General features: G+C 38.5%; 1 protein-coding gene across 2 annotated transcripts in view; it reads right to left on the bottom strand.

Moving 5' to 3' along the window:
• Nucleotides 1–21,820, bottom strand: part of syne3 (spectrin repeat containing, nuclear envelope family member 3) — an 87,614-nt gene that overhangs the window by 4,248 nt on the left and 61,546 nt on the right. For both annotated transcript variants that reach the window (XM_041813163.1, XM_041813162.1), the window contains exons 9-17: nucleotides 21,264–21,446; nucleotides 20,741–20,884; nucleotides 20,279–20,413; nucleotides 20,010–20,171; nucleotides 15,887–16,059; nucleotides 11,827–12,355; nucleotides 10,941–11,084; nucleotides 7,575–7,760; nucleotides 6,706–6,756 (exon numbers count right to left, since the gene is read on the bottom strand). In XM_041813163.1, coding sequence (XP_041669097.1) covers nucleotides 6,706–6,756; nucleotides 7,575–7,760; nucleotides 10,941–11,084; nucleotides 11,827–12,355; nucleotides 15,887–16,059; nucleotides 20,010–20,171; nucleotides 20,279–20,413; nucleotides 20,741–20,884; nucleotides 21,264–21,446 — 1,707 coding nt within the window. The remainder of the gene's footprint in view (nucleotides 1–6,705; nucleotides 6,757–7,574; nucleotides 7,761–10,940; nucleotides 11,085–11,826; nucleotides 12,356–15,886; nucleotides 16,060–20,009; nucleotides 20,172–20,278; nucleotides 20,414–20,740; nucleotides 20,885–21,263; nucleotides 21,447–21,820) is intronic.

Below are 21,820 nucleotides of genomic sequence, written 5' to 3'. Positions count from 1 at the left end.
TTTTTATTCTGTCATTTTACCCTGATTGTGTTCCTGTGTTCCTCTCTAGAATACTTTAGTTGGGTTTCTGGCCTCTCCTGTTTTGTCTTATTTTTTCCTTCCTTGTGTTTTTTAATTCCTACATTTAGTTTCCAGTGTTTCCTGTTTTTATTTTGTTTGTTTTATTTTACCAATGTTGTGTTCCTTACTTAACAGAATTCCTTAGTATTTGTTCAAGTCTCTCCTGTTTAATGTTGTTGTCTAACTTCCTTGTGTCTCCATGTTCCTTTTGTTTTTTCATTCTTAAATATAGTTTCTAGTGTTTCCTTTTTTTCCCTTAATTTCTGTTAACACTAACATTTGAACACTAAATTAAAATCAAAACTCTTTTAAGTGCACAGACATAGCATTGATCTTTCTTTTTCCTTCTTCAAATGTTTTTTCTCTGAGTATCATTATCTGCTCCAGATTGCTCGAATGTGTAGATTCCAGAAGTTTGGATAAGTTTTCCTCTGGTCCAGTGGTTCTCAACTAGTGGGTCTGGACCCAAAAGTGGGTCATGGTGCTGTGAATTGAGCCTGGGGGAAAAATTGAGTCAAATTTGTTCCCCTCAGTCTCTTGTTTTGTCCCATGTTTTTACAGTCTGAGGTCCAAAATGTGACATTTTTCATTAAAACTACTACTACGTAGAAAACTATTGCTCTAATCCTACCATATAATCTAGTTCTGTATTCAGAACTTTCTAATACACATCCATCAGTGCCTTGGCTGCTATTCCTATTTTTTTTAAGATATAATCTGAACTTTTTACTTGAACATCTTTTGTATTCATCCTGCATCAAAACATTGATGTGACAGATTCTTGGTGGCTCGTTTTACTCCTAAACACTGGAGACATTTTTAAAATAACACATTTTCTATCATCACACTGACAGATCTGCAGAGAGATTCTGTGACAGTCAGAAGATGAAAACAGCAGCAGCAGCTCGCCCACTCGCTCACAAACATCACGTACCAAACTGAGGTGACGCAGATCCATCCTGAACTCTCTTTCTCAGATACTTTATTCAATGAATAATTTTTACTTCCTACAGTCACTTTTGAAATCTGCCACACTAGAAAGAGTATGAAAACCGTAACACACTAAAACAGAGAATAAAAGATGGTTTTGTGTAGAACTAATGTCCAGATATTACATGCAACTATTCATTTAAGTAAGACACTGCAGTGTTAGGCTAGTGCTGTAAAATAATCAGGTTTCAGTTAAATGGCATTTTTGCTTTTTATCTATTCCTCAGTCCTAGGGCTGGAGACTGAACTCTGTTCTGTGATGATCTGGTTCCCTTTTTTCGACACCCAAAAATCTGTCATGCTGAGCTCTTCAGTAAAGGGGCGTCATCTAAACTCAGTTGTGTCAGTTAATTCAAATAACTGGTAGAGAGATGGTCTAATAAATATAACTGAATAAAAGATAAAATTGAAGTTGAGTAAGTATGAAATGTATCAGCACAAAACTAAAAAGCTGTCAAGTGCATGTTTTTGAGTGCTTTTTGTAATTTCTAATGTTTCCTTGTTTTGACTTGTAATTTCCTTTTAATCTGCTTCTTGTGTTCCTCTTGTCTTCCTTTATAGCATTCTCTGAATGGTTTCTAGTCTTTCTACTTATATTTGACTCATTTTACCTTCCTTGTGTCCCTTTGGTCCTTTCAGTTTCTTTGTTTTATTCATAAGTTTAGTTTTTTTCTTTTTTATTAAGTCATTTTCCCCTCCTTGTGTTTCTTCATCGTCTTCCCTCGTTTGTTTTCTGGTCTTTCCTGTTTAATTTTTGTCATTATAACTTTCCTTCTGTCCTGTTGTTCCCAGTATTCCTTTATTATTTGCAGATTTAGTTGCCCGTGTTTCCTGTCTTGGGTCATTTCCCCTTTCTTGTGTTTCTGCATTCCTTGTGTTTTTTTTTTTTTTATCATATTCCTTCATTTGGTTCTAGTATTGCTATACTGTACAGATTTTTTAATTTTCTTCTTTCCCTTTGGTTCTTTGTGTTTATTTCATTCTAAAGTTGAGTTTTTAGTGTTTCCATTTTTATCCAGCCATCCCCCTTCTTGTGTTGCTGCAAAGCTTGTTTAGTTTCTAATCTAATTCTGATTTAACTTTCCTTGTGCTCCCTTGGTCCTTCTTTTTTATTTTCATTCTAATTTTTTTTGTCAAATTTAGTTTCTGGTGTTTTCTTTTTCTGACTTTGGCTCAGTAGATAAAGTCGTTGAAGGTTTGGATCCCCCACTCCTACATTCACATGTGGATGTCCACTGACACGTCCCATTGGATGCAAATGAGCAGTTTCACTTATTCTGGCCTACTTATATTTGTCTCTTATGTTCATAAATGTGCTCTGTCCCTTTTAAATAAATAAATAAATAAATAAATAAAAAAGTGCTTTGAGCAGCCAGAAGACTAGAAAAGAATGACACAAGCTCAAGTCTCTTTGCTATTTTTAGAGTTCTTAGTGTTTCATTGATAGTTTTCTTCCATCCTTCACCAGTTTCACCTGTTGTTTTTGTCATACCTGTGTCTAATTGCCCCTTGTTCACTTAGGCTCTCTTTTTAGTGCTAAGTGAGTCTCCTTGTGTGGATGAGCCCTTGTGTTCTGACTTTTTCATTGGACCTTGGGTGATTTTGATTTATGGACTTTGTTAGAAGAACGCCGTTTGAGTGTTTTGTTGAAGAAATACTCTAAGTTTGTTCTGCAGTTGAGTTCTTTCCTCCACATAGTTAGAGAAGCAGCAGCTTCTATGAAGTGTCTGCTGTTGCTGTGGATCAGTCATCTCTGCTTAAAGCAGCTGTGGAAACTTTGTAACAAATCCTGAAGGTGATAATCAAACGCTTAAACTCTTGTTGAATCCAGGGTAAAAGCTAGTTAGGACAATGATAACAGACAGAAATAATGTCATTTAACTTCTGATGGTGTTTCAGATCCTTTGATTGAAAACAAACCTTTAAATGTTGGCGTTTCTTCAAAGCAGACGGTAAAATGGTAGCGGAAACATGAACACAAATCCAAACCAAACACTGTTTTCAAACAGAGTCTGTCCGTCTGTATACTGACAGAAGAAAGAGTGCATGAAGTCATTGTGTGTGTCACTATGTGTGTGTCTTAGGGGTTAATGATTGACTGAAGAGGAAACTAAACAAGCTAAACACACCGACAAGACAAACACTCAGCGGTCAAAGGTATGCAGGTGATTCTTCAGACCAGCTCAGAATAAATACCCAGAGAATGTCAGAGAAACATTTAAAAAACTAACACAATGAAAACACACAGATTGAACCAATCATGTTTGGTTTACATGGTTAAGAAGGTTGAGCTTTGTTCATTCTAGAGTGGGATGGGGATTTTTGATTTATATTGATATTTACACCCTCAATGATACTTCTTAACATCCATGTCCTTATCAATACTACCATTGATATGTTTTTATTGTTTAGTAGAAAAACAAAACAAACATTCATTTTTAACAGAAGTGCTTAAAGCTGTGCGGAATGAATGTCATGACTCCATCTGTAATTTCTATTTTATATTACTAACATGTCAAATATCTCAGCAAAAACTGAAATTTCTTTCCTTGGTTGTAAATGCGATGCAGCCATAAAGAAAAAAACAGCTGCACTGAGCGTCTAAACGCTGAACTGCATTAGTTTCATTTTGAAAATGGAAGTGTCTGTGCATTAAATATAATAGCAGTTTAAAAAATAATCACATTAATTGCAATTATTTAAGATCATTCAGATTTCCTTCTTAATCCATATTAAGTTCCTTTTTCTGAAGCTAAGTTTGTGTTAAAATCTTCAATCTACCTATGATAGAAGGTATGCATCCAAACAGAAAGTCAATTATTCTCAGTTTATGACAGTGGAGAGAATCAGAAATGTCACAAAATAAGTTTTAAACACAAATAAGTGCAATTTTAAAACAGGCTAAAAGATGGGATTAATCATGTTTAACAGCAAACATTATGAGAATAACTGAGATTAAAAATTTAAATCATTTGACAGCTCTAATTACAATATTCTCTTGATTTATGCCATGCATTATTTCCCACTAACCCCCTATTATTATCCCTGTATAACGAAAGACCACAATACCAGACGACACCAGATTTATGATGCAAGTTTAAGAAACCCCAGTTAAAGTCATTGCAGTTTTATTTAACATTATTAACAAGGATCTTTATTTTTCTCCTTCTGGCAATCTTTTTACTTACAGAAACTCAGCAACAACCAAACCCCCCAAATGTTCATCTACAAATCAAACAAATGCTTTTAATGGCACTCAGTGTGAATAACCCTAAAACATCCACTCCATCGGTGCTTTTCTCTGTGTAATTAATGCACACTTGCACAAGGCAATCTGTACCATGTCTGAGCATGTTTGACTCCCAAAGTCCATTTTCTAACCACTGTAAGACCTCTCCACCATGCTCTAGCACATCCTTGGCTTAGGCGTGGTTTGAAGAGGTCGGCTTCAGTGTGACACTGTTGCTCATGCAAGAGCACACACTCAGGTTTTGTCATGATGTATAATCAACGTTTAAAATCGAGGAGTGTTAGAGGGCATTAGGGCTGAATGATTTTGAAAAATAATCTAATTGTGATTTTTTTCTCCAATATTGTGATTTGATATGCAATTATTCCTTAACTTTATCTTATTCCTAAGCAAGAGCTGAACTGTCATCTAAAAATATCTTATACTAAAGATTTTGACTCGTATTGCAAATTTGATATGAACTGTTGCAAATGAAGGGGTTTTGTTGTTCTCATATTTAAGAAGAAATAAGTACAAAAATGAAGGTAGGATTTTTTTGTATACTATTCTAAAGAATGGCACTTGAATGGTTCCATAATATGTCATGCATAGCATCTCTACTGCAAAAAAGAAGTTTAACACCGCTATTCTGACACAAATTTCAGGTCTAAGAAATATTGCACCTTCTGCAATTTGAAAATTTTGGCAGGCCATATAGTGACTTGATCTAATTTTCAATTAATTGCTCAGCCCTAGAGGACATCATTCTTTGTTTCTTTTTAGGTTTTTAATTTTTCCGGCCTATATGCCTCTACTTTTCACACAGAACAATGGAGAGAGTTGGAAACTGAGAAGAGTGGAGAATGACATGTGAGGAAGGAGCCACAGTAGTTGAAATGTTTAAAAATGTTGTTTTGTCTGTTTATGTAGCTGCCATCAGTGGCCACTGAGGACATAACTTAAAAATAAGACTGAGGCAAAGCGTGATAAAAGCAGCAAAAACCCTCAGGCTAAAAAAAAAAAAAAAAAGAAAAAAAAAAACATGTGAAAGGATTCAGGAATGTCTGCAGAGCTGAGGAGTCTGAGGGGTCAACAGGTTGGTAAACGAGGGGGGTTATTCTTTAATCTGTTCACCACCCACAGCTCTAAATGAATAGTGGAGGGGGCTGGGAGGTTTATATGCGTGACTAGATGCTGGGTGGTCAGGTGGAGTCCAAACATGAAGGAGAGATACGTTTGGTGGTTTAAAACCTTATCTTTGATTAAGGCAGGTTATTTCTCCTTTCCTACAATGAACACAGAGAATATAAATTAGCTTTAAGATTACTTTGAATAAACAGCCTATATTTATAGCTCTGATTAAGACAAGTCTACAAGTTACAGACCTAAAGTCAAACTCTTTGTTTCTAATGCTTAAAAAGTCAAGCCTATTCTTTTATTCCTGTCTTTTGCAACAATCTTTCTGTCGATTAGGAATGGGCAGTAATATGGTAATACCATACACCGGGGTATTAAAAAATAGCCACGGTATTGCCTCAATTACCGTCATTAAGACAGGGCCATGTGATGAGTGCAGGTTTTTAAACAAATGTCTTGAAAACATGTGTTTCTCTCCACCAGCAGCACCACTGCCAGTGTGTGAAGATGCTTTAACATGATATATGAAATCCTGCTTATGATTTCATTTCAATTTGACGGTAATACCGTATACCCCGGTAAAATTTGGGGAGGGTATGACGGTGTTAAAAAGTGGATACCGTCCAAGCCTAGTGTCGATTAAAACATATTTAATAAATTCACCATTTCACAGATGGCACATACAGTCAAGTGGGGTCTGGGAGGTTTTCCCCAGAATATTCTAAGCACAAAGCATTTACTCTTCTGCTTTCTAATCTGTTTAACAGAGACAGTTTTTGCATTTTCTGTAAAACTTTAAAATGTATGATCTACTGTTATTTCCTTTTTTAAAAAACTATTTTATTCATCAGGCACAGTTTTACACAATAATATTTATTTTATGACATGTTAAAGATAAGCAGATTTCCCTCAACTGCAGCGTTACAAAAGAAGCCTGCTCATGTGTAATTTTACATAAAAGTTATTTGGCTTTGTTTTTAGGCTGGCAAAGAAAGACAAAATAAGCTGATTTAAACAGAATCCATAACAGGATGAATTTCTGTGACACATGGCCAGGCAGCGAACATTATTCTGTTTTAATTCAATTTTGATTTTTATTCATAATAAGGTCAGGAAAATGTTTGGTATAGTATGCAGAGTGGTGATGCTAGAATCACATTTACACCTGCCTGCTGCACACTGAGAGAGAGACAGAGAGAGAGAGAGAGCGAGAGAGAGAGAGAGAGAGAGAGAGAGAGAGAGAGAGATGTTGACTCATGTTCAGTAAATCATCATAGGTTTGTTTTTACCTTTTGCACCTTTGCTGCGACAACTGGCTGCTCCTGTTGGGCTTGAACTCTCTGCAGAGACATAACATATTCATATTAATCCACAAAGTTAACTAAGCCTCAGAAAGAAGAGCAAACAAGTCCCAATCTCTACATTATTAAATGCAATTGTTGGAGCCCCTCTGAATACTGACATATGAAGGACCAAGCTGATTCATTTATGTTGACTGTTTTCAAAAAGTTCATGAATAAAAACAAAATAAGTTTTTTTTATCAAAAACAAGTAGCTCACAGTTTTCTACCAAACCCAGAAGGGGATTTTATGTGCTGAGTGTTTTTGTTTTCAAGTATGACACAGTCAGCCACAAGTGTTTAATAAAGCTACACTGCCACCCTGTGGTGAAAAAGAATCACTGCACCCCCAAACATCATGTTACTGTGTGGAGAAAATAGTAAAGGAAGGACGCCAACAAGTACAACTAAAAACATTCAAACTTTATGCTATGGAGCTCCTTGAACTGTCTCAACATGAGCCCAGAAAGTTCCACTCTAAATCCTGGTGAAAACTTCTGTGTTGAATCAAAGCCATTATGACCCATGCGGTTGTGAGCCACACATGGAAATGCAGTTCAAACCCAAAGGCTTAATTCTAAACTGCAAAAGTGTTCATGCACATTTTTCTTCTTATCTTCTTAGAGCGCTGTTTTTGTTTGTACCCTACTCTATTCAGTGGTTCGCAAATGTCCTGATGTCTCCCATGTCCTTCAGCCTGGACTCTTAAATAAAACCTGACTGTGTCTCCTCTCACCTTAGCTCCGCTCCTGGTCGTGATGTCTCCCATGTCCTACAGCCTGTACTCTTTAATAAAACCTGACTGTGTCTGCTCTCACCTTAGCCCCACTCCTGGTCCTGATGTCGCCCATGTCCTTCAGCTTGGACTTGTGCAGCATCCAGCGGTAGCGGAGTTCTTCCAGACTGATGTCCTCTGTGGGTCCAGAACCGTCCTCTCCTCCCTGACTTTCCTGAAGCAGCAGTTGAAACTGCTCCTGACCCCAGGCCACTCCGTTCCTCAGAGCCTGTAGCGAGAAACACAGAGACTCAGATATAACTGACCCAAAGCTTGAAATCCCTGCTGCCTGTTTTTTTGTAGTCTGTTTAGTTAAGAAATGAGCAAATCAAACTGGCAAGAACACATAACCAACATTTCTACTATCTGAAACAGCAGAAGCTTGGTGTAAAGCTTCAAAAGACCAAAGTGTATTTTGTGTCCTCAGTTCACCCTCGCTATGTTTGGTAACAGCGAGTCTGAAGGACATGCTCCAAAATCAACATTTAATATGAAGTCAGAAGAGTAAAGGGCTGCTGGGGTTTTTAGTGTCAGATACAGAGCTCTGAAAAAGAATGCAGGGTTAGTGTGGGTTATGCATCTGAAACACACCAGCAGGTCCACCTCTGAAAGATGTTAAAAAAAAACCCAAAAAAACAAAATGAAGGTTGTGGAGTGGTCTAGTCAAAGTCTGGAATTAGATCTGCATGAGAATCTGTGCCATGGCCTTACACAGGCTGGTCATGCTGGAAGACCCTCCTCGCCAAAATTCCTCTACAGCGATGTGAAAGACTCGCTGCCAGTTATCACAAACATTTGTTTGCAGCTTCACAAAGAGCAGACTGAGGCTGGAGTCAGTGGATCAAGAGGCACCACACACAGACGGGTCCAAGAAATGGACTGCAAGCGTGTTGTTCCCAGTGTGGAGCCAATCCAGAACCACAGAAAATGTTACAAGGAGAAAAAGAATTATACTGTTGCAAAGTCCTGTTTTCAGATGAAAGAAAAATTTGAATTTCATTTGTAAATCATGGTCCCAGAGTCTGGAGGAAGATCTGAGAGGCACAGAATCCAAGATGCTTGAAGTCCAGTGTTTTCAGTCTCCACAGTCAGTGATGGTTTGGGATGGAACGTCATCTGCTGCTGTTGGTACACTGAGCTTTAAGCAAGTCCAGAATCAGTGCTGTCAGGAGATTTAAGAGTCCTTCATGCTTCCATCTGCTGAGAGGCTTTATGGAGATACTGGTTTCCTTTTCCAGCAGGATTTGGCACCTGTCCACAGTGAAGCCAACACTACCAGAAACTGGTTTTCTGACCCTGGTGTTACTGTGTTTGATTGGTCAGCCAACTGGTCTGCCCGAACCATGTAGAAAATGTCTTGGGGAATGTCAAGAGGAAGATGAGAGACACCAGACTCAACAATCCAGACGAGCCGAAGGCTGCTATCAGCGCATCCTGGGCTTCAAAACACCCCAGCAGTGTCACGGACTGATCGGCTCCATGCCATGTGGACCAAACCAAAAAATTGTGTGCATAAATGAGCATCATTTTCCAGAAGGTCAACATATCTGTTTTATAAATGCTTTTTTGGACTGATATTTTATGACATTTTAATATTTTGAGATAGTGGATTTTTGTGAGCTGTAAACTGTTATCACCAACATTTAGACAGAAACATTTTAACATATTCTACTTCGTAATATTGAATCTAGAATATATGGAACTTTCCCCACTTTAATTATACTGCAGGAAAAAAATGAACTATTTCATGATATTTTAATTTTTGAGCTGCAACTGTAAAACATGTGAAACACCACCACATAAAATAAGACAACACTAAAGTGCATAAATCCAAAAATTCATTTACAAGACTACAGAAAGGAAAAGTATCCTTAAAAGAGATCTTCAGACATCTGTGGTAAAAGCAAAGTAACTCACGTTTCAGCATTTTTAAAATTTGTTTGTATAATGGCCTGAGTGTTTAAGAATACGTAGCGCAGTGTACCGCTCAAGACAAAGATTTAAATAGCACTCTACTTTCAAGACAAGATTATAATCCTGTTGTTCTGCAGAGACAGAGTGTTTTATTTTGTTTGGTAGGATTTAATAAAATAAATATGTCACATGTAAAAAAGGAGCAGTTTTATTGACCTGTGTTAGTGTGAGTCTCCTTTTTTAAGCTCATAAGAAAGAGAAAGATCTCGGACGTCAGTTCTTTTTTGATCATTTAGGACCAAAAACACCCTCCTTTATCATTGTAGCTGCTTTCTCTCACCACTAGATGGTGCTAAAGGACCAACAAAGAAACCCAGCATGCTGAATCTAATACACAATGTGCAAACCATGATGAAATGTGTTTGTCGGGATCGCTTTGTCAAGAAACACAGAATGTGCAGTTATTTCTTTTTGTACTTCATTTGCAGTTATTAATGCTGGTATTTTATTGTAGATGGATTTTGAACTGTAGATCTGGGATCCCCCTGCTCATGTGGTGCATTCATGGAAAGCCACAGGTAGGGAGCGCACTGATGACAACATGACGACATTGTTTAAAGCAGTGTCGGCATAATGGAGGAGCTGGGGTGGAGGACAGTGTTGGTTATTTGTTTTATTCTGATACTGCTGCTAAATCAATATTTCTAAACCAGTACCAGTAGCCCACTCACACGTGCCAATTAATACATTAAACTGTTAATAATTAAATATTGTTATGATTCAAAAAATGTTTTTGAAAGAAGCCAGTAGAACATAAGATCAAAAAAACCTGTGATTTTGTTAGATGTAGACTCAGCCAAAAATCCAGATACTGGCACTGCACCAGAGACAAATCATAAAGTAAGACACAGCTCTGGACAGCAGAATGATCAAAACATATTGATGCTCTGTTGAAATACAACCAGTGCACACAAATTACGGATTTCTTTTGGAGGGGCAGAGGGTCATGTTGCGGTGGTAGGGTACCAGAATGATTAGCATCTGGGTTTTTGATTCTGCTTAGCAGGTATCAGATGTGTTGGACTAGCACCGTAGTAGTACGTGATTTCAGTCAGCCCTAGTGGAGGAGGGTTGGTAAAGTGGCTTGAAGACAGAGCAGAAAAAAAGCAGACCAGCTAGAGGAACTTAATTAAGGCGGAATGAGTGCATTTAGCCAATAGGAATGCTAAAAGTGAATCGACTGGCTACCAGTAGTTTTCATTCTCGGCTGATATCAATGACTCCATCACCTCTTCTTCCTCCTCCTCCTCTTCTTTTGTGTGATAAAACAGAAGTAAACAGTCTGAAAAGGTGTGCTTTAATCTCTGATAAATTGTGAATGTATAGAGGTAACAGTCAGGTTGTCAATAATATAACCAAATGGTTTAAAGCTGTAGAGGGAGGTCAAAAAAAGGTGGAACAGACAAACTTCCTTGATATTCAAACAGACACTGACCTTGAGTGTATCCTGTCTGATTTTGAGTTCTTTAGCATTGAGCTTTGCTGTCTTCATGCTGAGGATCCCTGAGAGGAGTTCACTCTCTCTGGACAGCCAGGCCTCAAACTCCCTCCTTCTAGAGCTGTACTGACCATCGGCTCCCTGGAAAAAAACCCGAAATAAGCATAAGATATATCTACAGCACATATATACATATAGTATATTTCTTCCAAGCGGGGAGGGCCAACCGAACCTGGGGGTGGGGCTAATTCCCCGCAGGACATCATGAGGGGAAAATCTGAGAACGGCTTGTTTCTGAAAGGTGGGAAGGGGGGGGTGAATTTTTCTGATTCTTTGGGGAAATGTGGACAGGCCAGGGGCACATATGTTTGTTAGAAAAGCCTGAAAAAGTGTATTTTGCATAATATGTGACCTTTAACACCTGCTAGGAGGTAGACCGAGAACAGTCCAGCACTGACATAAAAGCTAGCCAGCTAAATATTGTCAAACAAAACCCTGAGTAAATGTGAATGTAACCTGTCAAAGCTTCTTTATCTTTATCACCATTTTCTTAATCAAAATAGTGCTTAACCCTTGTGTTCCTACAGGATGCTGTTGGCGTTAGAGCAGTTAGTGGGTATTCATATTAAGTTAAAGAATATTGTGGCAGCAAGGAAGTAGTAGTAAGAACAACTACAGTGGCCACTAGTGGTGGGCGAAAGTGTTACAGCATAAATGGAATGTTTGACTGGGATTGTTGGCCTGAACTGGCAAAAAAAAAAAAAAAAAAAAAAAAAAAAAAGATTTTTTGATTCTGGTGCCAGCTACATGAGAATTTAATGGTTTAGCCAGCTGTCTAATGGTGGCGGAGCAAAAAACACAACCAAACGCTGCTCAAGGTTACCGTTGTCTGCTGTGACGGTGTTGACGAGCTCTTGGTTTGGTCCCTTTTAAACAGAGCAAAAGCTCCTCCTCCTGGACTCAATCCTTCACCAGCGCTCATTCTTAATCCCTCTCCACCGCTGACCTTTGTGCTGAACGATGCTCCCCCTCCGTCTCCAGTGACGATGATACTGTGGCCCCCTGCTGGTCTATCGCTGTCAGGACTTCCGTCAGAAGTTAAAACTTTCTGAGTTGCTCGGCTGCGAAGACTCCACGCTGCAGAATCGGCTTCATCTCCCGTGAGACGCCTGCTGTCTTTATCTGTCCTTGGAGGGCTGATCTGACCACTGTGACCTTCTCCTTTACCCCCCTCCATGGAGCTCGCCATGAGTCCATACACCTCTGCTGGTAGTTGGATCTTGGAGACCCCGGCCTCATGACTATCTCCCTCCTCCAGACTCAGCTCTGTTGTCAGGGGTGTGCTGTGTGGTGAGAGGCCTCCGACCCTCCTTAAGTCAGCCTCTGCTTGTTCCTTGGAGCTGTTCAGCAGCCTGTGAGGGAAACAACGGGCAGAGAGGTTATTGTTTTTATATCTCACCACCTGTAATGCATTACAATCAGAAGAGAAGAACAGCTCTGCAGAGTTTCTATAATTCATCTCTCTTCCATCTAGTTTTCTTAACCGATATAAAACTTCGAGCAACAATAAACTTTCAGTCAGACAGACGCTTATTATGTTTTTGTTTTGTTTATATGCATGCATTTAAATTCTCTACCACAGCCTCCCATAACACTGCAGGGACTGAGTTTAGACAGCAAGACACAAACTTTTAACAAGAAATCTGAAAAAAGAATCTAAATGAGAGTATCCGTCTGGTTTAAAATCTCACTTGGTTTATTGGTGGCTGGATAAATTTAAGGGGAGCTCTCAGGAAAAGAGTTAAAGTCATTAGCCCTCGTTTATCAAATGTGTGTGGCAGAAATCTGGGTGTGCAGTCATTCCTAAAAGCATTTACCAATCTGAACTCCAACGTAGGATACACTCATACTCCACGCCAGCTCTCAGCTCATGTATCCACATGTTTAAGTACATGTGGACTCACTGTGCAGCATTAACAGAATGATTACACATGGATTTTAAAATTTAACATTACACCCAACTCCTGACAATCCACGTGAGCAGTACTGCTTTTTAAATGATGCTGAGCAGTGCAAGCTTTCAGCTGATTTCCTCATTCTTTGTTATATTTGATATAAATTTACTGATTTACATTTGCAGTAACATCAACTTGGTTAATATTTTTGGAGGTTCAAGCAGAAAAAAATTGTAGCTATTTGGACCAAAAGATTAAACTTGATAGAAGACAAATTAAACATTCTTGAACAGGAAATATTGTAGATTGCTATGACTGGGTTGTTATTTATCAGGAAGAGGAGTGTTATACTATTTAACTGTATAAACCTGGAGAGCATGTAAGAGCTGAGCATAAATGAACAAAACATTATTCTACATTTATTCATAATCAGTCAGCATGTTTAGAGACATCAACATCTATCTAATCCACTGTTGCGCCTCCTGTGTAATTCCATGCCGATGCATAGCTGAAGGCCATAAGACAGAGACAGAACCACATTCAGCACTCTAAACAGGGTGTATACAGAAAATCTGTAATACTTTTCAAGACCCTCCTCATATATTAAGGCTCCATTTCATCTTAAATTTCTAATCAGTCACATAGGATACAGTTATGAGCATGTTTTGTGCAGATTGAGAGTTAAAAATGAGACTACATAGTCAAGAAAATGCAGATAGTATTTGTTATAGTAAGCAAACAAAGCTGTCTTTGGGAATGGGGATGGTATTGAGAATGGTGACAAGCTCCCACTCCATCTCCTCCAACCACTTCTCAGAACTCATCTTTTACATGCACACATCACTCGATCACATCGTAAACTTGCTAGCTAGAGACACAGCAGAGCTTTAAGGATGCACTGATAGCAAGGCGGGCCAGAACATGAAAGTCCCTGAGAAGTGATAAAAAAAAAAATCTGTATTTTAGGTTTGTTGTATGACAGGCAACTGTGTTATGGACAACCACGCCACATTTTAGTCATGACAACCATCTCTAAGTTTATAAAATTAAGCTTCAAAATCATGAAAAATAAGGCAGTAAAATCTGTTCTATGATGGTGTGGGCATGTCTGTTGAATGAGCTGAAGCCACGCCCACTCAGGAGATTTACGATCCTCCTTCTGATCAGAGCACAGAAGACTGGAAGACAGAGGTTGGGGATTAAATTAACCGGTTTTCTGGCTCAAATTTCTCCATTATGATACTTTTAATGACCTTCAGGACATCACGGCTGATAGATTTGGGAAATTTACGTCACAAAGAACAAAAACAGTGTGTTAACTTACAGTGAAGGCAGTGACAACAGCTAACATCAGACTGTACTGAGATTAACTGCTTAGTGATTCTGTGTCATTGTAGCGTAGGGGGGCCAGTTTAAAGACTGGTGATGTCTTGGGCTACTCTACTTGCCCTGCCCAAAAGAACCCAGCCAGGAAAGAGGTGAACAACTTTCTAACGGTCTAAATAAAAAATGTAGTCACACATAGATGTCATTTTTTTCACGCTTGTAGCAACCTTATTCCAACACATCTAGTGTCTTAAAACACAAAGTTTAGATTTCACTTCCCAGGGCCTTTAACAGTCGTGCAGACTGATGCCAGATGGCGTTCAGTTCCATCAGAATCTTATTTGGGCCTAAAACTAAATGTAAAAATAAAAGCAGGAAAACTAGCCTGCAACCTCTTTTGACAAATACAAAAACTGAAAACATCTACAAAACGTAAAACCTTATGGTCTTAAATTAAACACATTTTATTTCCTTTTATAGCCTTAAGTTTTGAAAATTTGATTATTGAACCTCTAACACTTTTTGGACCTTGTAGACACCCTGATGTAAGAATTACAAATGATATGTTTAGCAAGTAAGCTATTCTAATGAGCAATAGAAATTATAACAAACACTTCATTTGCTATACTGCCTGTCCCACAAAGTTTATGATTATATTGATGATAATGCTTTAAATTGAGGTATTCCAGCCACTTTTTCTCAGTCCAGGACAGTTTTAGGCTGGGCTCCAGCTGCTGTTCTCCTGTTTGAGTGCTGCGTCTTTTAAGAGCCACAACACACTTTTTGTTGCTATCTTAAAAAGCTGACCACATTTTTAAAACTCAAATATAAAGAGTAGTCATTCTAATAAACAAGTTAAAGCTATATTGGATGTAGGAAGTACATATTCAAACAACATGGGGTTCAGTTATCCTTAACAACCCTGTTAACTACAGCTGTGATTTCCTTCCACACACTATCCACTTTTTTGGGGTAATTTTATTTTTAAGGCAGTTTCACTACATGTACAGGGAGAGGAATAATGAAAAGTCTGGTTAAGTCAAACTAAATCTGTCTGCAATGATGTAATAAAATCATTCCACTTGTTCCAAATCTGAAAGAATTCTTGTTTCTGGATCCTCTTAAAGCCACTTTTTAGGCTAAAAATAACAAATGTTATATTTGTTGATACCACAGTAAGGGGACCAGTCTGTTTTGTTGTATTACGTACCTCTATGTTGTAAACTCTGGGACAAGGCTGGTGAAACTGTGAATATAGGGGCGTGATATTTAAAACTATGATCATTTTTAACCACCAGCATTTATTAACTGTTGCTCATTTGTGCGTTGTAACTGGCCAGATATGACAGCTCATAAACCACACATGGAGCTTGATGTAAGATGATTTTTACACCTAAATCTGCTTTGGTTTCTACATGAGTTTGATAAATGAGGGCCAATGTGAGCCAAATAAGACCCTCAACATGTTATTAAAATGCAGTGTATCTGTACCATGCTCAAGCACACTTAAATGAATTATATAGAAATTTCAGTTAATATGATGCTAATTCTTTCTGAAGCATGCACTGCTGCATCTTGCTGGAGTATATTGTGTTTTGTGTAGTTTGTAGAGCAAGATTAAATAATTAAAAAAACACTCATGATGTTAATTCTTTCAGGTACCCGTGAATATTGAGGCTCATGTTGTACAGGGCCAACCAGGACTCTCGCAGGCGCTTCATGTCCCGGATGATGTGGACCTGTCCCTCCTCAGAAGTCCTCTTCAGGACGCCCTGACCCTGGATCTCCATCTGCTGCAGCTGGAGCTCCTTCTCTGGAAACTCTCCCAGCGCTCTCTGCAGACATCAGAAGGTTAAAGCGGGTTAACACTGCAGAAAACAAGCTGCCAGTTCTATGTTTAGCAGCTGCTCGGCTGTGTTAAACAGGCCTTTGGGGCATTTGCTGCACTAAAAGAAAAGCTGAATTCATTTTTTCACAATGAAAAGTTGAATTATTTTTCTATAATGGACTTCTCCTCTCTAGTAATCTAGTGGTGTATGATAAGGAGGCAAATAATTTTCCTAAAACAACTTAGAGCTAGGCAATATTCCCCAAAATCATACCTTGATAAATTGATTTTTAAATTTATATTTTCCGGGTAAGTGGTTAGGCAGCATCTGATCTGAGAAGGTGGTCTGCTTCAAGTCCAACATGTGGCTCCTTTCCTGCATGTCATTTCCCACTTTCTCACCCCTATTTCTGACTTTATAAGCTGTCCGTCTCAATCAATAAAGGCACAAAAAGCCCAAAAATACATCTTTAAAAAAGAAGAAGAACGAGAGCTGCCAACATAGAAACAGTGACTGTGGTGTCCAAACCTTTTCCACTGAGGGCTGCATGCAGAAAAATATCAGAATGACAGGACCACTTTGTTATCTCTCACCTTTATCGTATTAAAATTAGTAAATCGGATCCAGTGGAGGCTAAGATATACTCTGCGACTGAATATGTCAACAGAAAATAAGCCAGCATCATAACTTTCCAACTTTCTACTGGCTAACAAGCCAGTCATATTTTATGATATTGGGGGTACCATTTAAAGTCCAGGTGCTCTGGTTGGCCCATGCTACCACTGGCTGGTCAGGATAAGAATGATGCTCCATGCAGCAGAGAGGAGATGCTAATGGCTCATCTCCACATTCAGATGCAAAACCAGAGAAAACTGAGGCTGGCAAACTTTATTTGTTGGAGTGTTGGTGTTTGAAGATGATTAGAGCGATATGATTTGGAAACCAGATGTTGAAACGGAGGAAACAGAGGGCAAATAAGCGGCATTCATGCTGCTATTTACTGCTGTAATCCTTGTGTTTTATGTATCATGGTACAATAAACAGAGATATTGTCATTTACCATCTACATTGTTGTTTCAACTTAGTCATAAAAAAAAACCACAACGACGCATTTGTGATAAAATGTCTGTTTACAAGATGAACACACCAGCACCCCTTGGTGTTGAAACTAAGAGATAAAATAAAGTCAAGCACAGCTTCATGTTCCGAACGGGGCCATATATCTTTATTCTATTTTACTTCTTTTTAATTTTTTTTTTTTTTTTTTTTTTTTTTTTACAAAAATGGGTAAAATATACCACATACTTCTCAGTGTCTCATGACCCCACTCCGGGAACCACTGCCCAAAGCTGTAGTTTGGACAGCCCTTCTCTCACGTCTCTGGCCTAAATAAATGTTAAATCCTCCATTTAGAGAACCGTTTCAACAGATTATCTTGTGGCCACTGAGCATATTACCCTTACAATGGTTTAATAAAGCATTGGGCCTGATTGATCATCATCAACATAAACTATTAAGAAATAGTAGAATAGAACAGAAATAGAAATTTCATCCTGGATTTAGGTTGGAAATATATCAGTACATCTTAAAAACTTGAGCTCTTACCCAGCCCTAAGACAGTCATGAGTTATTCTTTTCCCACGCTGCCTCTTGTATTTGAAAGCTATCATAAAGTTAAAAACAGCAAAGCTCCTGGACAGAATTTAAAAGTGAAGTTTAAATGTTAATGAAATGCAGACGTGAAGGGTCTCCCCCAGGTGTTGATGAGATTGGCAGGTAGGTTGCTGTTATACATAATGATGGCTGTAATTATAAAGAGTCTCTTGGTATTCTCATTAAAATTCAGATCTGGAAGCATCACTTAAGGTCACAGTGAGCAGCTATCAGCTCTCACACCGAGCCAGTTGATGGAAGAATACACTTTAGTGATATGAAATCAAGAGAAGAGGAAATGGATCTAATGAATTGATTAGTTTATCCATCATGAACCGAGACCCCTGCAGGCTGAAACTTCCTGAATTAAAGTCACAGGGATAATGTATCATAATGAAACTCTCATCATCATTGGTTTAAAGCTGCTTCAATTGACAGTTTTAATATTGTTTCAATGTGCTGTTGGATTTGGTAAATATACCTTGTGTTATATAAGTAGCAGAACTTCAGTATCCAGTCACAACCTCATCTGCAGAGTTGTAGAGAGTATGTGTAAACAGTGATCATCATAAACAGAGACCCTGTTTATTCTAGGCATGAACAGGGATTAACATCTGCTTTGGGCCTTCAGCAGTTATTTAAATTACCAAGTGGTAATCGTACATTTTAACACACCTAAATGTATACTGAAGTCAGTTTGATATCTGATAGAATTTTCCAACTCAGCCCCCCTGTGGTCTAAAGAAAGCATCTGTACCACGCAATGGATCAAGCAACAGAGGAGGTTTTTGACCCTGTATAAACCAGTTCTCAGCAGCTTTTCACTACAAGTCCAGTTTGTTTGATAAATGTGAGTGCTTCATGCTTTGATCAAGCATGGTACACTACCTTGGCCCTGGCACAGTTAGAGGAAGTGGCCTTCAGCATGGAGCAGGAGCACAGGCATGAGCAAAACGCATGGGAATGCAATGTTGAAATAACGTTCTACCGATGTTACGGATGCACAACCTTGCATTATTGAGACATCCAGAAGTGTTCAACCCCGTTTAGACAATGCAACAGGAATTTACATCTGTTTTGAGCATTCAGATAGTGGTAATTCTTAATGCTATGTGTGGACACACCTCAACATGTACTAAAAATAACCTTATATCTGATAGTTCAGAATGCATACAGAGGTGGTCTGAGATGCTAGCACACATTAAAGACTGCCCTGTCAACAGACAAACAATGCAGTCTGTCAGAAACATTAATTTCACTGACTAAAACTCAACTCAAAATTTTTGGGACAAACTTTTTTTTCTCCAATGAGAAAGACTAGACTAAGACTAATTAAAAAATATCTTTGGTGATAGTTTAGTTTTGTCAAGATGACTTAAATGAGATTAAAGTTTTAGTGCTGGACTGTTGGACATTCAAAATCCTCGGTATTTCTCCACTGTGCTCATAATCGGTAAAACATAAGCAGAGATTGTCTAGAAGTACAGTATGTCAGTGTTTTCATCAGTGTATATTAAAGTAAATGAAGGACTAATGGTGCATTAGTCTGAGTGTTTTATATTTATATTATTTTTAGAATATGGCAAAGAAAACTAGTTTAAACATAATAATTGCCTTGACTAAAAGTAAAGACGTTTTATTGACTAAAACTGGGCTAAATTAAGGTTACAAAGGTTAAAAATGTCTAAAATGTGTCTACACTTCAAAGACATATTAATCTAAAGACTGTAATTGAAAAAAGCTGCCAACATTTAAACCATCTGCCAGTAAGTAGAAAGTATGCTTTTTTTACATCAGTCCAGCCTGACTTGGAGTGACGAGTATTACAGCTCTTTTTAGAGACCATTTGGCTCAGCCCAGTAACAAGATCTGGTCTTTCAGCTTCTAAAAAGTTCCTTATTTGGTAATAATTTGGCCTTTTAATGACTATCAAACAACAAAAACAGAAAAATGGGAACCAGCTTCCTTCATTCCTTCATTAAAACATGTCACTATCACTCATATCTGCCATCTTGAATTGAGTCGTCTTTTCACTCTAACCAGTATCCCACCTGGTTTATTAGCTGAATAGTATTTTACCCCATGACAACATTAAGGGGGAGATGATGGGTTTGTCCTTTAATGAATAAAGCCACTATCAGTGGTAAGTAGGGAGGTACAGTACTTACAGCCACTCCTTTGATCACTAATCAAGAGTCATAGCCCAGTTCTCTAATTTTCTGGACTGAAGGCAAGCCAGTATTGATGAAAGTTTACCACGCATCCCTCTTTGACTGATTTAAAAACAGAAAACCGGGACACACCTCAGCCTCGTGTTGGCGTCCCTCAATGCTCCAGCCCCCCGTCGGGCTGTAGAAGGACTCAAGTTTCTGCTTCATGATCATCAGCCACTTCTCGATGTTCAGCAGACTTTCATGGAAGCTCTCGTGGTCTGCGATGCTCTCCTCACTGTCATGAGCCTTTCCCTGCAAATCACCAGCCAGTGGGCAAGTGGATGGAAAATATATAAATATTAAAATCAAAATTTAAGGATGGATTGTGACTGTTTTAGTCATAACTCCATTTGTCTTACCCTGACTGCCTGGTGCAGTTGTTTCCAGTCGCCACAAAGTCTCTCAAATTGAGTTCTGTTGTTTGAACTGGACGAGACCAGTGTCTCCAGAGCTGAGATGTGAGCTTCACAATCCTGCAGATCCTTTAAGATCACCTGGGGAACCACCAGACACACAAGGTGACGGGTGAAAAAACAAAACAACTAACTTTGGTATCAGTTTCAGTTTTAAGAATAAATAAATGAAGTGAAAGCTCACTTCAAACATAACATCAAAAATATCTTAAATTACACGGGTTCTTAAATATTCTGTATGATATCACCTTAAAATGCTTTTGATAAATAAATCACAACCATCTTTAAAAACAGAGTTTCTACCTAACCAACAAGGCTTGGGAGTCTGATTATCATGACAGAACAATAATCTACTTGGCAATGTGCCCATGGCGTCTTAGCCCTAGTCTGAACTGGGATTTGACTCACCCTGAACTGGTCTGACTGGGATTTCTTTGCCAGGATGTCAGGCTGGAGTCCGTCTGCTGCCATCAGTCGATCCCTGAGGCTGGCCAGCTTGGAGCAAATTAACTCGTAGGCATCTCCAAAGTCCTTCGTTCTTGAGATTAAACCCTGAATGAGGAAAATGTCATTAGGTGGGTTGTTATGCAGCCTAACATGCCTGTCCTCTTCAGTCTTCATTTACATCATTGCATTTCTGTTTTAAAGCATGCATTTTATGGGGATGCAACCATATCTCTGCTGAGCACTGGACATAAATCAGCTTATCTACAAATTATTAAGCATTCACTGATTGCAGTGACTGATATGTTGCTGTGCATCTGTTTTCCTCTTTTTTGGCTCATTTTGAGGTTTTTTACATTTACAACTGGTTTTATTTAAAAAAAAAAAAAGCAGCCATGTTTATCTATTCTTGAGATATGTTGACTTTGTTCTACATGGTCTTGGTGGCTCACATATAAATTTCAGATGACCTCGAACACTGTTATACCTGTAGTCTATTTTTCCTCAGCTGCAGTTGGTTGTGCAGCAGCTCTCTGTTCCTCACAGCACCACTCAGCTCCTCCTGCAGACCGTCAGACCTCTCCGCACCAAACACTGAGTCCAGCAGGTCACCCTTCACCTGCAGCTGACTGAAACGCTCCTGCAGCTGCACGCTGTCCTTCAGCAGACGCTAACATGAAGGACACAAACAGAACACATGAAAGGTTTGTTGTTTTAGGCAGTTTTTATTCAGGCAAACGCTCTTCGAATTCTCCTCACTGCATACAGAAATATAAGAGCATATGTGAAATATTTATGCAATCTTATTATCAATTCCTTTATTTTCATAAAGATCAAAATCCAGAAAATGTCTCTTTACAGATTTCCACATTGAGTTTTTTTGACAGCACAAGTGATGCAACCATTACACAAACTTTGACTTTGAAATTTCTTTTCCTGTAGAGTTTTTAAACTTTCTGATCTTCTCCTTAAAAGTTTTCCAGGTTTGTTTTTCCTTGTGAAAAAGCTGTGACTATTATTAAAGGCACACAAACATAAAAATAT

This window comes from Cheilinus undulatus, linkage group 18 (assembly GCF_018320785.1).
Source record: "Cheilinus undulatus linkage group 18, ASM1832078v1, whole genome shotgun sequence".
In the NCBI taxonomy this organism is placed as follows: Eukaryota; Metazoa; Chordata; class Actinopteri; order Labriformes; family Labridae; genus Cheilinus; species Cheilinus undulatus.
The sequence above is the reverse complement of the archived record's forward strand: the minus strand, read 5'-3'. Positions and strand labels throughout refer to the sequence as shown.